Source organism: Macaca thibetana, chromosome 10 (assembly GCF_024542745.1).
Source record: "Macaca thibetana thibetana isolate TM-01 chromosome 10, ASM2454274v1, whole genome shotgun sequence".
In the NCBI taxonomy this organism is placed as follows: Eukaryota; Metazoa; Chordata; class Mammalia; order Primates; family Cercopithecidae; genus Macaca; species Macaca thibetana.
In genome coordinates, this window is record NC_065587.1 from 12,173,932 (window position 1) to 12,190,039 (window position 16,108).

Below are 16,108 nucleotides of genomic sequence, written 5' to 3' on the forward strand. Positions count from 1 at the left end.
TGGCCTCTCTTGTGCTCCTTCCAAAGGGACAGGGAAGTGCAGAATTAGAGCAAGAAGCCACCACGTCCCCGGACACCCGGACACTTCTTTCCGCTCCTCAGGAGGGGAAAAGATGGAGCTGACATGCCGAGTGCCACAGGCTCAGTCACCAACCTCCGTGAAGAATGGGGACCCCGGCCGGGTGCGATGGCTCACGCCTGTAATCCCAGCACTTGGGGAGGCCAAGACAGGCGGATCACGAGGTCAGGAGATCGAGACCATCCTGGCTAACACGGTGAAACCTGGTCTCTACTAAAAATACAAAAAATTAGCCGGGTGTGGTGGCGGGCACCTGTAGTCCCAGCTACTTGGGAGGCTGAGGCAGGAGAATGGCATGAACCCGGGAGGTGGAGGTTGCAGTGAGCCGAGATTGCGCCACTGCACTCCAGACTGGGCGACAGAGCGAGACTCCATCTCATAAAAAAAAAAAAAAAAGAAAGAAAGAAAGAAAGAAAGAAAAGAAAAAAAGAATGGGGACCCCAAACCGTCCTGAGACCTCCTCACCTGACCTCCAGGAAGTCATTGTCTCCTACTCGTTTCCGGACCAGGTAATCACGCACGCGTCCCCCAGCTTCTTGCCGTTCCCGCAGAAGGATGACATCGGCCTCTATCTGTTCCGCCATGCTCTTCACTGTGGCGTAGGAGGCCTCCATGTCAGCTTCACTCAGCCCATACTCAGTCCCATCTGGTGACAAGAGCCCAGACATCAGCAGGAGAGAGAGTCCTGACCAACCAGCGTGCCAACCAGCCAGCCAGGAACCCCACCTAACAAAGGCCACCACCCCGTGACCCCAGCACTGCAGAGGAACCCCCGGGGTCCTTTCTACCTGAGAGAAAACCTGGGCACACACCAAGTTAAAACATGACAGTGCCACAGACCTCCCCATCAAGCAGAGCATTCGCTAATTCATTCAATAACAGTCACTGAGGCTCTCCCAGGTTTTATGCCAAGCCTCATGCTGGGTACTAGGACTACAGGTGCCCCTAGTGAGCTCACAGCCCAGTGGGGGAGGCAGACAGGAAATTAATTAATTGCAATACAGCTCGAGTGCTGCACTCTAGGACTGTGCGAACAGAACATAAAGCACTGCCTGGGGAAGCCGAGGACAGCTTTGCAGAGGACTGACGCCAAGCTAGGTCAACAAGTGCTGGGCCTGCAGAAGGAGGAAGGACATCCTAGCCAGAGGAACAAAGCGTGGCGTGGCAGATCATGGCACGTTCAGGGACCAGGAAGCAGCTCAGTGTGTTGGGGAGCAGGATGGGTGACATGGAGTGGCGGGAGACCACATGAGAGGTGGAAGCAGCACAACAGACGGACAGCAGCGACACACCTTCTGCACCAGTGAGACACCCGTGGGCTGAGGCAGGGGAGTAACGTGATCAGATGGCTGTGGGTTAAAAAGATCTCCTGGGTAGCAGTGCCGAGTGTGCACCAGCAAGTGAGAGACCAGTAAGGGGGAGTCCAGTTAGGAAGTAATTCTAATAATGCAGGCAAGAGATGATGACGACAGAAAGATGGAGGAAAATGGGGGAGGAACTCAGAAACATTTTAGAGATAAGATTTTTAACTGAGGTGGCTCAGGTGATATGTCCAGCAAGCAGCTGGAGAAATGAGTTTGAGCTCAGGACAAGGAAGGGAATCAGACAGAAGGCAGGACCAACCGACGAAACAGTTATTGAGCTCCTACTACATGACAACCTGTCAGCTGCTTTCTGTGAGGTGTTGGATTTAATTTCCACAATCACTCCCTCAGCCTTTCCCAGCTGTCCTGTCTCCAAGCGCCCCTGTTCCTTCCCTAGCTGGCTAACCCCTTCAGCATGTGTGATTCGCTTCCCCCACACCAAGTATTCTCCTTGTCTCTTCTCCTCCTCCCACTCCAAACAAGCTCCTAAACTAAGGAAAGGAAAACCACCCCCTTTCCCTTGCCCCTGCTTATCTGCAAAGCTACCATCTCCTGTTTTTCCTTTCACCATCAAACATCTCGAGAGTCATCAACGCATGCTGACTGTACTACCCCACCATCTACTCACTGGGAATCTGCCCACTACAGAAGAAACCGCAGCTGTCACATGCCACCAATGGCCTTTTTTTTTTTTTTTTTTTTTTTTTTTTTGAGATGGAGTCTCGCTCTGTCACCCAGGCTGGAGTGCAGTGGCACAATCTTTGCTCACTGCAACCTTTGCCTCCCGGGTTCAAGCGATTCTCCTGCCTCAGCCTCCCACGTAGCTGGGATTACAGGAGCCCGCCATCATGCCCGGCTAAATTTTGTATTTTTAGTAGAGACAGGGTTTCACCATGTTGGCCAGGCTGGTCTCGAACTCCTGACCTCAAGTGATCCGCCCACCTCGGCCTCCCAAAGTGCTGGGATTACAGGCGTGAGTCATCATGCCTGGCCCACCAGTGGCCTTCTAAACTCTCTATCTAATGCCCTGTTTTTGACTCCCACAGCATTCGATACTGCTGGCCACTCTGCCTTTCCCTCTTGAAGCACTTCCCTCCTGCCCTGCTCGCGCATCACCTGACCTCTCCTGATGTGCCTCCCCACCCCTGTCCCCCGGCTCCTGTCTCCTGAATGCCAGTCTTTTCCAGTAGTCTGTCAGTGGTCCTGTTCTGTTTTCTCCAAACTTCCCCTTGGCCATCTTGTTCTATGGCTTCAGCTGTCATTTTGAAAACTATAAAAACACTCATTCCTAACACCATCCTATGCCCAGAACTCCAGACTGAATTTCCAACTGCCTGGATGATAACTCCTAGAAGTCTGATATCCAAATTCAACACCCACCCCAACCCTCTTTTAAACAGCACAAACACTAACAATGTTAATAAAGCATTTTATTTCTCACTGTAATCTTATGAGGTAGGCATTACTGTTCCCTATTAACAGTGGGGTAAAAAGAACCTAGGGAGATCTCAGAGCTGGGAGGGGCCATGAGTTCAGGTCTTCAGATTCCAAACCTAGAGCCTTTTCCTCCAGAGCAAGGGTTCCTCTTACTGCCTGACCAGTTCCTTCTTTATTTCTGACAATGACAATACCATCTTCTCTAGCCACCAGTCTTCTCAGTCCAGTCCTGCTGATTCTAGCATTTTACCTTGCCTCCTTCCCTGATGTCTGCCCTTTTTGCCAATCCACAGCCACCAGCCTGATTCAGGCTCTTATTCTACCTGAACCACCACAACAGACTCTTAACTTTTGTCTTTACAAATTCAGTCTATTCCCTCCAACCAACCCCTTAAGGTCCTAAATAAAGCACAGCTCTGATGCTGTCACTTCAAGTCAAAGCCTCTGAATGGCTCCCCAGGCCCAGCTGCTTAACAGCCTCCCCATTTGTGCCATACTCCCTCCTCACTCTCCCCTTGTAAGCTCTGTCCCAGTGCAAGCTGCCCCATCACACACGCAGCACTCCCCTTCCTTGTGCTGGGGTTCTCTGCAGGGTCCTAGCTCTATACCTTTGCTCATGATTTCCTATCCTGGAAGCCTAACAGTGCATCTCCTCCTGGCAAAATCCTACTCATTCTGCCCACAAACGTCTGTGTCTCCCTTACATTTGCAAAGTACTGCCTTGTGCAACAGTGTTTTGGATACACATCCTCCCCTCCCCGCACAACACATAAGCATCTTGAAAACAAGGAACATACCGCAACAATTTCCTGATGCCTCACAACCAATGCCTTTCCTACATCAAGTCCTCAAATGTTTGTAAAATGTAAAACAAATGAACAAAGAGGGAGCGGCTGGGATGAGTAGTTTCTAAATGCATGGCCAAGTGAGCTGCGAAAGCCTTCCGGGTTAGAGAAGGGCTTGCTGGGAGTGTTCCTGAGAAGGCTGGCGAAATTCTATTCAATCTCCCCTGCCCCTGTTCTTTCAGGTCCTGCTCCCCACCACGGGCTATCACCAATGTCACCTTGTCCATCAGGGCTCTCGGTCAGTCACATTACCCGTCTCCAGCATGCATCACATTCCTCACTCTGTGGAGGTGGAGACAAAGGTGGAGGAGAAAAGCTGCAGAGGTCCAATTACTAAAGGCCACATATTCAGCCATGCCAGACGCTAATCAGATTTCCATCCTGCCGGCTCAGTTACCTTTCTTGTATGTATTCTCCTCTTCTACAGGCTGCAAAGACTCCCTAGACTTTCAGAATAAAAGTCTAACCTCTGTGGCCTGGTGTTTAAGGACCCTGAGAATCTGAGCCCTGCCTTCCTCTGCCCAGCCTCTCCTCCTACCACGCAGGACCTCATACTCTCCACTCATCCCACTGGATTACTTCTGGTCCACTATATATTCCTGTCTCCAATGCCTCCACACCTTTGTGAGAATGGTTTCCTCTGCCCATTCACTATTCCCTCCATCTACCTGGAAAATTCCTACTCATTCTTTAGAATCAATTAAAGGGGCAGCTCCTCTTCACAGCCTTTCCTGACTCTTCCACAAAGACTTAGTACTCCTCGGCTAGGTGTGGTGGCTCATATCTGTAATCCCAGCACTTCGGGAGACTGAAGTGGGGGGCGGATCACCTGAGGTCAGGAGTTCGAGACCAGCCTAGGCAACATGGTGAAACCCTGTCCCCACTAAAAATACAAAAATTAGCCAGGCATGGTGGTAGGCACCTGTAGTCCCAGCTACTTGGGAGGCTGAGGTGGGAGAACTGCTTGAATCCAGGAGGCAGAGGTTGCAGTGAGCCGAGATCGCATGACTGCACTCCAGCCTGGACGACAGAAAGAAACTCTGTCTCAAAAATAATCATCATCATCATAATAATCATAATAATTTTAAAAGACTTAATACTCCTCCTAGGTCCCCTGAACTTTTATTTTTTTTTATTGTTTTTCTTTTGAGACAGAGTCTCACTCACCATCTCAGCTCACTGCAACCTCCACCTCCCGGGTTCAAGTGATTCTTGTGCCTTAGCCTCCTGAGTAGCTGGGATTACAGCAGTGCACCACCATGCCAGCTAATTTTTTGCATTTTTAGTAGAGATGGGGTTTCACTATGTTGGCCGGGCTGGTCTTGAACTCCTGACCTCAAGTGATTGGCCCACCTTGGCCTCCCAAGGTGCTGGCATTATAGGCATGAGCCTTCTTTTTGAAAGAAATCTCACGATAAATCAACTACAACCTGGGACCCTTAAAACAATTATTACTGCAACTACTAATACTAGCTAACACTTATGTAATGCTTACTATTCCCGATGATCTCCTCGAATTCTCATTTAATCTTCACTACTACACCATGGGAGAGATTCTATTATTATCCCCATTTTAAGACAAGGAAAAGATTCAGTAGGCAAATCCAGGCCTGCCAGGCTCCAGATCCTATAGATTAGGCCAGACTGCCCCCTTTTAAAATAACAACATTGAGAATGTATACTTAAAGAGCACATTCCTCTACATTGGTTATAATTTTTAAATGTCTCATTTCTCTATGCAAAATTTCTCTGAGGTAGGATGAAGAAGGTGTCATTTTTCCCATTTTACAGAGAAAGGACGTGATAAACAGAGGTGAAGCAGCAAGGGAATCACTGATGAAACTGACTCCTTGGGGCCCTGTATCTGGGTTCATCTTCTGTTTAATGTTCAACTTGTTTAACTAGTTATGATCTCTATTTGTAAATAATTCCAGCAGGAGGAGTCACTATGAATCTAATGGCATCCACCTGGTGGATTCGAGGATGATGTTTGGGTATACAGATGTGTTAATAAATGTCTGACATCTTACGCTTTGCCATGGGTGGGTTAATTAGTTGTGAGTTGTCAAGGCATGGTAAAATTCAGAGTCCACATAAAAGGATGAGGGGAAAAGGGAGTCTTAAGAATCTGGGTCTTCAAAGAACAGACTCAACACTTGTCAAAATTAACCTATATGTGGTTCCTGAAATTCTACAATCATTAAGTGATCTTTGAGTGGTTCATCTTATTAGAGCAGGCCAGATGTGCACCTGACATCAAAGCTTCAAAAGGCTACCAATGATCTCCTGGTCAACAAATGGAATGTTTTTTCTTTTGAACCTGGCACTCACTGCTGCCTCTGTAACACTTGATAATGCTAATCAACTCTCTTCCTTTCTTGATGCGCAACCTCTTAGTTTGCCTATCTCTCTGACCATGCCTTCCTTTAGGTGGTAAGACCCGCATCTAGGGAGGTAGCAGCAAGGATGGGAAGGAAAGAACAGATATGAAAGATATTTCAAAGGAAGGCACAGCTGCATCTGGAGAGCAAATCCTTCTTCCTTATGTCACTCTTACATTTCCAAATACTGTTTCCCATGGAGATTATTTGTGTATATGCCTTCTTTCCTCCTTGGGGCAGGGACTGGATTTTAAGTTTCCAAAAGAGCTTTGCAACAGTCGCAAGCCTTAGAAGATACTTAATAGATATGTGTCAAATAGTTTAAGAATGGTTTTGAGATTTCTTCAATCTTCAACTCAAACTACAAAAGAATTACTACCTGGCTTTACAAAGCCTACATTCAGCAAAGGAAAGTGTTTCTTTAATGATGCATCCAGGCCCACCTGGACTTCCTGCAAAGATGACAGAGACAAGTGCTGGTATGGGCTGAATCGTAATCGTTAACATCCCCAGCTGTCATTTCAGCAAAGATAATCCCATAATGAAGACAAAGGCAAGCAGGTCTTGTATTGAAGTTGTCAACTAGGAGCATCCAGGGGAAAAAAACCGTAATATACTCTGGGATTGTTGTAAGGGCTGCCTTCCTCTAAAATAGTAGGTTCTGTTACAAGGAATAAGCAGCTTGGAGAACAATAACTAGTCCCTTTCAGAATGGTTACAAGTCTATGTGTCTGATGACCTCTGTTATCCCAGCTATCCAGACTAAATGGTCAGTATGGTCTGGGGCAAGGAGCCTGACTGAAGAGAGGAATTCTGGGCATCTTTTCTTTGCTGACACCAAGAAGAATCACAGAGGTCCTCAGCTAAGCAGAAAATAAGTAGCAATGGGATCTATAAACAGAGCTTGGAAGGGAAGACCTCCAGCAGCCCAGGAATAAGCTTAATTCTAGACCTAACTATGGCTTGCCCTATTACCTTAGACAAGAAGTTCCTTTGCTTTGTACTTCATTTCCTCTTATGCAAATGGAGAGTACTGGAGGCAAAAAGGAAGCATCTATAAAACTGCTTGGAAAGTGAATCTTTCAAGTCAACCATATCATGGCCACTAAGGTCAGAATTAACATTCGCTTTGTACTTTCATGTACTCCAAACAGTTCTGCAGACACTAAAGAATCACTGTAACTAAGACACATAAGCAGAAAAGTTCAAAAAGAGGGGAAAATGTGCTCTAAATAATTTTTACTTTTTTTGAGATAAAGTTTCACTCTTGTTGCCTAGGCTGGAGCACAATGGTGCGATCTTGGCTCATTGCAATCTCCACCTTCCAGGTTCAAGCAATTCTCCTGCCTCAGCCTCCCGAGTAGCTGGGATTACAGGCACCCGCCACCACGCTCAGCTAACTTTTTGTATTTTTAGTAGAGATGGGGTTTCACCATGTTGGCCAGGCTGGTCTCAAACTCCTGACCTCAGGTGATCCACCTGTCTTGGCCTCCCAAAGTGCTGGGATTACAGGCGGCAGGGCCACCGCGCCCGGCCCAATAATTTTTTAAAATAAAGTGAAAGGAAAACTATGCTCACCTGATCCCTGCCCAATGACATATATGGTCTCTCCGCATCCCTCGTCCATCCTCTCCCACATCTGCCGAAGTAGGCTGTCATACTGCTCTGAAGTAGGGCTCACTAGAACCAGCTAGAAAAGAAACCAACAGCCTTAGGACCACACTTGCTAGAAGAGCACCACAGCCAAAGCCGATCAATATAGCCTAACCAAAGATTCTGACTGAAACCCACAGCACCCTCATCTAAAAAAGCTGCACAGCCCCTTCATGCCCTCTCTGCTTCTCCTGAAGTAGCCTTTGAGCCTCAGGCCTTATATGAGCCAAATGATATACTAAAATGTGTATGTCTGAGCCATAACCCATGGTAAAGAGGGCACAAGCAACCTGCCTCCTGCTGCTTAACAGGAGGGGCAGGACCCAAGTGACTGAGAATATGGCACTGTGGATAGAAAGCACAGTGCCTTCCATCTACATGCCAAAGGCTTCTACCTGCAGTTGACATCTGGAAGCCCACAGGACATTTACCTCATATACCTCCATGCGCTTCACCCACAGGCCAGTGGCTCCCAGGATAACAAAAGAATTCTGTTCTATCTTCTTAGCTATATTGAATATTTGGGAATGAAAACTGCCTGCAAGACTCATCTTCATCAACAAAACACCATCACCATTACCACTACGAGGAGTATTACCACCATTATTTTGCCAATGTCTGCCAATAACATTCAAGTATCAACCACTTATTTGGGGAAGCCATTTGGCAATCAGACCCCATTCTCTAACTACTCCTGTGTGACCTTGGACAAAGAATTTAACCCCTCTGAGTTTCAGTTTTTCAATCTATAAAACGGAGTTAATACTACCTGCATCCTAAGGCCACTGTAAACAGCAAATATAATAACATGTAAAGCATCTAGTCCACAGCTCAATAAATGTGAAACTACAAGGTTTTCTTCACCCAATCATTCCCAGAAAAACCTTGTTGGATGAAACTAGCCACCACTATTCACTAAGTGTTTCTCCCTTTGGAAGCTCTCGGAGCCTTAGGTCTCCACATTTACTGTTGTAAGGATATGATCCTTTAGCTTCTAATCTGTTCCTCTGGAATCAATCTATTCAATCCAACCCTTCTCTCCCTCCACACCGTCACTTTTTCTTTTTGAGATCATCAATATTAATATACATATGATTTTTTTTAATTGTGAGGACTTCCCCAGCTATGTGATGAAATAACACTTCTAGGAATATTAAATGAGCTGGTCAAGAAATGAAGGTACTACCGTCTTTGCAACTCTGCCCTGCAATTTCCTACCATGTTTCTTCAGCACCTTGACCATGTGTTGACATCCAGTTTGTTTGCTCTGGAGTCAGGTCCATAATCTTGTAACTTCCTGAGTTGACTCATCAGAGCTTGTAATTGTAACCTGGATGTTTCCTGGGTCTTTTACATTATCCTGGCCATCCCTCTCTCTAAGTTTGGCCATCCTCATTATGGCATTAAAGGCACAAGACAGGACCAACTTTGACAGGCTAGCTGGCTTCCATGTGCTCAACTGAGACTAGAAGGGCAAAGAGCAGTTGAAAATAACTTTCTTAGGTTGCAGGGAAAGTTCCTTCCAGTTTAGGACCAAGTTTCATGCAAATCTGCCGCCATAAACTATAAAAAGTCACAAATATTTTCAAAGCTGGATAAAATGTCTATTGTAACTATCCTACACACGTAAGTGGTGGTATTGGTGTTCTGTCTTTTACCTACTGCTATTTAATCTGCACAGGAAATTAGGAACTATCTCGTTCACTTCAAACATTTACTGAGTCTCTAGTATGCATCAGGCACTATTAGATGTCTTATTATATATTTCTAATTTTTACAACCCATCTGTACAACGTCACAGAGGCTTTCGATGGTAGGGCAGGAAAGAGAACTCAGCCCTGTCTGACTCCCAACTTGGCATTCTTTCCCTAAGGAACGTTAAGCACCTTCAAAACACCAGTCACATCTTATATTTACTTTTCTGTTCTTCACAATGTCAAGCCGTTGGCGAGCCCTTAATTCCTGCCTACCTTCTCGACAGCTCAGAAGACACGGTTTTAAACGTCCTTCACTGCTCCACTCATACAAGATGAGCTTCCACTCCCAGGATAGCGAGACTAAGGAGCCTACCCATCTTTCCATTTTGTTTCGGGTGGCCTCGAAAAGTAGACATTCTCGGACATGCTCGTCCCCAGCTGAGCGACTACTTTCTGTTTCCTTTCCCGAGTCTGGGAAGAGACGCGGCTGCCACCCTGCCCTGCCTTCCGAGTACCTGTCTTCGACTACCTGTCTTCGCGAGCGTCTCGGCCCCCTGCCCGGGCCCCCTCGCCCTTCTGCTGTCCCGCGCGGTCCAGGGAGAGGAGATTCTAGGTCTTCGAATCCCCTCAAGCGGGGACCCGAAGAACGGGGAGGAGCACTGAGCGGGGACAGGGACCGCGCGGAGCGCTGCCGGCATCGGGCACCCCCGTTCCACGTGGCATAGCCGAAGGGTTGCGATCTCGGCGGGAGACGGGAGGGCGGGAGGCTGGGTTGGCGACGCGGGGAGCCAAGGTGGGTGCGGGGACCATGGTGACGGCCCCTCGCGCCACAAGCCCCAGCACGTCCCGGACACCAGCAGGTGGGCGGGCTCGGCCCCTTCCTCCCCTTCCGCGCTCCCAGCGGAGAGGACGGCCGCTGGCCCCGCCGTCGCCCCGGAAACTGCTCCGCCCGCCGCCCGCTCCCCTCAGCGCCCGCCGCCGCCGCCCGGGCCTACCTTGCTGGTGAGGTCCAGCTCTGGCTCGCCGTTGAGCGCCTCGCCGTCCTCGCTGCAGTCCGAGTCAAAGCCGCCGTGGAGTCGGGCGGCGGCCGCCGCGGCCCTGGCCGCCCCCGGGGAGCTGGGCTCGGGGGCGAACATAGAGGCCGGGACCGGCGAGTCCATCGCGGAGCGACTGCGCTCCGCCGCCATCTTTAATAACTTAGGCTAATTCGTAGCCGGCTTCCCTCCCTCCCCGGCTCATTTGACTAATCTATGCACAGAGCTCCGCCCCGCTCCTTATCGGAATAATTTATGCAAAACTTCTCCAGCCGCGTACTGGATGACACGTATCTCTAGCTAAGAAACAGTCGACCACGCCTCTCAGCCACCAATCCCTGCAGAGCGTTCAAGTACCTAATGAATAATTAATGAGGCCCAAACCCCAACAACAAATGTCTGAGACGTCACGCGCCCTGCTCCCAGCTTGGGAGGGGGCAGTACCGAGTCCCCGCTACCCGCCTGAAGCCTTCCCGCCAACGGGAGCAGAGAAGAGTATGACTGACACAACAGCCATCCAATGAGGAGAGAAATACAAACAACGTTACTTGTCAACGCCCCTTCACTCTCCTTGTTTCCAGAGGCGGTGCTGAGCCTGCAAATCGTACTGAAAAACAGTAGGCGCTGTAAGCCTTCCGATGACGGACAACGGCAGGACCCAATCGAGTCATAGAACAGGTTCCGCGCCTGGACCCGCTCACGGAGATAGTAAACTGCAAAATGAGCCTCCCACTCGATTCAGTGACTGAGGCAGTCGCTGGAACGCCGATGTCCAACGTGCTGGCATGCTCCAGGCAACTTTAATAGTAGGATCGATGCTGTACGTTCCAAGAGTTGTAATACTATAGCAGCCAGAGTGAGGCAATAATTAAATGCTGACCTTAGGGAGAATTCTACATTCACTGCCTTTGCGGAGACAATCACACGAACTAAAAACAGAGGCAAGCAGCTAAAATTAAAAGCCAAAAAAACACCTCACCACTTTTGTGGTGAACTGCTAAACCGAGATCTAGGGTCTCATAAGGTAGTTTCCCATGGGTTATTTTTCCAGAGTCATCAGTTGTGAAAAGCCCCAACCCAAAATGCCATCAACACAAGTTTTAGTGTCTTGAATTCCTGTTTCAAAAGCCGGAAAACCCTAGGCCATCATTGCCTGGCGAAATTAGGGATTAACCAACGTCTAATAAAGTCGGCCTTGGCCACTCGTCCCAGGCATCAAGCAAACAAGAGCATGTTTGAGAAGATAAGGAATCCAAGATTTAGGGTTTGGACCTAAACCCTAAATCTTTAGTGAGCAAGTGGCAGGATTGAAAATGGCTTTCAGGGCCGGGCGCGGTGGCTCAAGCCTGTAATCCCAGCACTTTGGGAGGCCGAGACGGGCGGATCACGAGGTCAGGAGATCGAGACCATCCTGGCTAACACAATGAAACCCCGTCTCCACTAAAAATACAAAAAAATTAGCCGGGCGTGGTGGCGGCGCCTGTAGTCCCAGCTACTCGGGAGGCTGAGGCAGGAGAATGGTGGGAACCCGGGAGGCGGAGCTTGCAGTGAGCCGAGATCGCGCCACTGCACTCCAGCCTGGGCGACAGAGCGAGACTCCGCCTCAAAAAAAAAAAAAAAAAAAAAAAGAGAAAAGAAAATGGCTTTCAGTTTTGGGGATCTACCTGAGAAGAAAGAAAGTGTCTTCTTGTCCCTGTTTTCCACTACTATCAAGTCTTTTTGTTTGTTTGTTTGTTTTAATTTTGAGACGGAGTTTCGCTCTTGTTGCCCAGGCTGGAGTGCAGTGGCGCAATCTCCGGCTCACCGCAACCTCTGCCTCCTGGGTTCAAGCAAGTCTCCTGCCTCAGCCTCGTGAGCAGCTGGGATTACAGGCATGTGCCACCACACCCGGCTAATTCTGTATTTTTAGTAAAGACAGGGTTTCTCCATGTTGGTCAGGGTGGTCTCGAACTCCCAACCTCTGGTGATCCGCCCGCCTCGGCCTCCCAAAGTGCTGGGATTACAGGCATGAGTCACCGCACCCAGCTTACTATCAAGTCTTATTTGCACAAACACAGCTGGGAATCTTGGACAGGAAGTCATCTGAGTCCAAAGGTCTTGATACTGTTCTTATGTGCTTTTTAATTTCTTCCTTGCCAAATTGCTCACCACCATCCTATATGGGCTGGGAGCAGTGGCTCACACTTGTAATCCCAGCACTTTGGGAGGCAGAGATGGGTAGATCACCGGAGGTCAGGAGGTCGAGACCAGCCTGGCCAACATGGTGAAATGCTGTCTCTACCAAAAATACAAAAATTAGCTGGGCATGGTGGCATGCACCTGTAATCCCAGCTACTCTGGAGGCTGAGGCAGGAGAATCCCTTGAACCTGGGAGGGCAGAGGTTGCAGTGAGCCAAGATCACACGACTGCACTCAAGCTTGGGCAACAGAGTAAGATTCCGTCTCACAAACAAAACAAAACAAAACGAAACAAAGTACTGGAGGCCTGAACTCATAACTGGCTTCTGAAGGAGGGGCACAGTCTTGTGGGACTGAGCCCTTAACCAGTGGGATCTGACAGTATCTCCAGGTTGACAGTGTGAGACGAATTGAATTGAACCAGAGGACATCCAGCTGGTGTCCCCTGCAGAACTGATGGGTTGCTGGTGGGGAGAAATCCACATATTTTGGTGACCAGAAGTATTGTGTTGTATTGAGAGTAGAAAATTTTAAAAAACAGACTTTGGCTTTTCCTATATGGCCCAGATTGATAGCATCTCACCAACTGGCTCTTCCAAAGAGTTCAAGTCGGCTGGGCGCGGTGGCTCATGCCTGTAATCTGAACACTTTGGGAGGCTAAGTGGCGGATCACTTGAAGTCCGGAGTTCGAGACCAGCCTGACCAACATGGAGAAACCCCGTCTCTACTAAAAATACAAAATTAGCCGGGTGTGGTGGTGCATGCCTGTAATCCCAGCTACTCAGGAGGCTGAGGCAGAAGAATGGCTTGAACCCAGGAGGCGGAGGTCACAGTGAGCGGAGATTGAGTCATTGCACTCCAGCCGGGGCAACAAGAGAGAAGCTCCGTCTCATAAAAAAAAAAAAGGGTTCAAGTCCAAAATGTGCTGACGGCTGATAGCGAACTAAAAAACATGCCCTTTGCACTATAGCCGTTATCCAGAAAAGAACTCTCAGAGCAGGTACTTTTGAATTGAACAGGGAACTCTATTATGACATTTTAGAGAAGGAATTCCTTACCCTACCCATCTACACGTCTTTCTGAAGAAAAGTTGGAGCCTAGGTTCAAATTCTGTATTCACTATATACTGGGTTCACATACCATATGTACGTGACCTTAAGCAAGTTAACTTCTCAGAGCTTGTTTTCTCCTTTGAATAAATAAAGTATCTAACAGGATTAAATCAGCTGCAAATGAACTAATATACGTAAAGCACTTAGAACAGTGATTGCTGCACAGCAAGCCCTCAAACTATTCATATGTAAATATAACCACAGCCGTGAGTAGCTTACAATATATATATATATATTTTTTGAGACGGAGTCTTGCTCTGTCGCTCAGGCTGGAGTGCAGTGGCAGGATCTCGGCTCACTGTAAGCTCCGCCTCCCGGGTTCACGCCATTCTCCTGCCTCAGCCTCCCGAGTAGCTGGGACTACAGGCGACCGCCACCGTGCCTGGCTAATTTTTACAGGGGTGAGTCACCACGCCGGGCCACAAAAATTTAAGGTAATTCAGAAGTTGGCTGGACAGAGCCAGAGGGCTCCTCACCCTGTGGCAGGCACTCCAGCGTGTTAAGTTATAACATTGAGTGTAATGGTGTTAAAATAGTCGCGTTTGGGCCGGGCCTGTAATCCCAGCACTTTGGGAGGCTGAGGCGAGCGCATCACGAGGTCAGCAGATTGAGACCATCCTGGCTAACACGGTGAAACCCCGTCTCTACTAAAAATACAAAAAATTAGCCGGGCGTGGTGGTGGGCACCTGTAGTTCCAGGTACTCGGGAGGTTGAGGCAGGAGAATGGTGTGAACCCGGGAGGCGAAGCTTGCAGTGAGCTGAGATCGCGCCACTGCACTCCAGCCTGGGCAATGGAGCGAAACTCAGCCTCAAAAAAAAAAAAAAAAGCCTGGGCGCGGTGGCTCAAGCCTGTAATCCCAGCACTTTGGGAGGCCGAGACGGGCGGATCACGAGGTCAGGAGATCGAGACCATCCTGGCTAACACGGTGAAACCCCATCTCTACTAAAAAACACAAAAAACTAGCCGGGCGAGGTGGCTGGCGCCTGTGGTCCCAGCTACTCGAGAGGCTGAAGCAGGAGAATGGTGTGAACCCGGGAGGCAGAGCTTGCAGTGAGCTGAGATCCGGCCACTGCACTCCAGCCCGGGCGACAGAGTGAGACTCTGTCTCAAAAAAAAAAAAAAAAAAAAAAAAAAAAAAAGTCGCGTTTGCCAGGTGCGGTGGCTCACACCTGTAATCCTAACACTTTGGGAGGCTGAGACGGGCGGATCACTTGAGCCCAGGAAAGAGTTCGAGATCAGTTTGGGCAACGTGGTGAAACCCCATCTCTACAAAAATAAAAATAAAAATGAGCCAGGTGTGGTGGTGTATGCCTATAGCCCCAGCTACTCAGGAGGCTGAGGCATGAAGCTCGCTTGAGCCTAGGAGGTCGAGGCTGCAGGTGAGTCGTGATCGCGCCACTGCACTCCAGCCTGGGAAACAGAGCAAGACCCTGTCTCAAAAATAAGTATTTAGGCCAGGCGCGGTGGCTCACACTTGTAATCCCAGCACTTTGGGAGGCCGAGACGGTTGGATCTCAAGAGTTCGAGACCAGCCTGGCCAACATGGTGAAACCCCATCTCTACTAAAACTACAAAAATTAGCCTTGGGTAAGTGGCAGGGGCCTGCAATCCCAGCTACCCGGGTGGCCGAGACAGGAGAATCGCTTGAGCCCAGGAGGTGGAGGTTGCAGTAAGCTGAGATCGCCCTATTGCAATTCAGCCTGGGCTACAAGAAAGAAACTCCGTCGCAAAAAAAAAAAAACAAAAAAAAAACAAAAACAAACTAAATTTAAAGTGCAATTTCTTCTCGTTTTTCCAGTTTTACGAAAAACCCCAAAGGAGGGCAGCTAAGGTGGATACTGATGCCTACCACGCACCCTAAGAGTAGGTAAAGGGAAAAAAATGAAATCCACGTGGGACTGCGAGTAGTTCGCCGTTTCCCGACGACGCACACAATGCGCTTAGGTATACTTCGCGCAGAGGTCTCTGCAGAGAGGAAAGCCACCGTGAGAAGAGCGGGGAGCCCCCAGGCAAGAGGGCAGTGGCTTGTGTGTAGTGAACTGAAATGCGACACCACGGAACTGCAACAGGAGTCTCCTTTCCACTTGAAATGTGACTCAAAGCGAGGCACCTACCCTTGGCGCTCCCTGGACAGTGCGGCACGGTCGGGCCCACTAACCAAGGCAATTTGCGCCCGACCGAATCAGGTGCTCCAAAATCCCCCCTGGTGAGCCGCGCGTTAGCCACACAGAAAACAGTCAACGCAGGAGCGAGAACGCTCGGCCGAGAAGCCTGGCCCAGAGAGGGGAGGGGTGCGGAAAGCCGCGGACGGCAGCCGCTGGCCTGCA

General features: G+C 49.0%; 1 protein-coding gene across 1 annotated transcript in view; it reads right to left on the minus strand.

Annotated features, from left to right (window-relative positions):
* GTPBP1 (GTP binding protein 1) overlaps positions 1-16,108 on the minus strand; it is a 310,687-nt gene that overhangs the window by 16,813 nt on the left and 277,766 nt on the right. The window contains exons 2-4 of the mRNA XM_050806203.1: positions 10,451-10,649; positions 7,684-7,795; positions 544-724 (exon numbers count right to left, since the gene is read on the minus strand). Of these exons, the coding sequence (XP_050662160.1) occupies positions 544-724; positions 7,684-7,795; positions 10,451-10,642 (485 nt within the window). The 5' untranslated portion in view covers positions 10,643-10,649. The remainder of the gene's footprint in view (positions 1-543; positions 725-7,683; positions 7,796-10,450; positions 10,650-16,108) is intronic.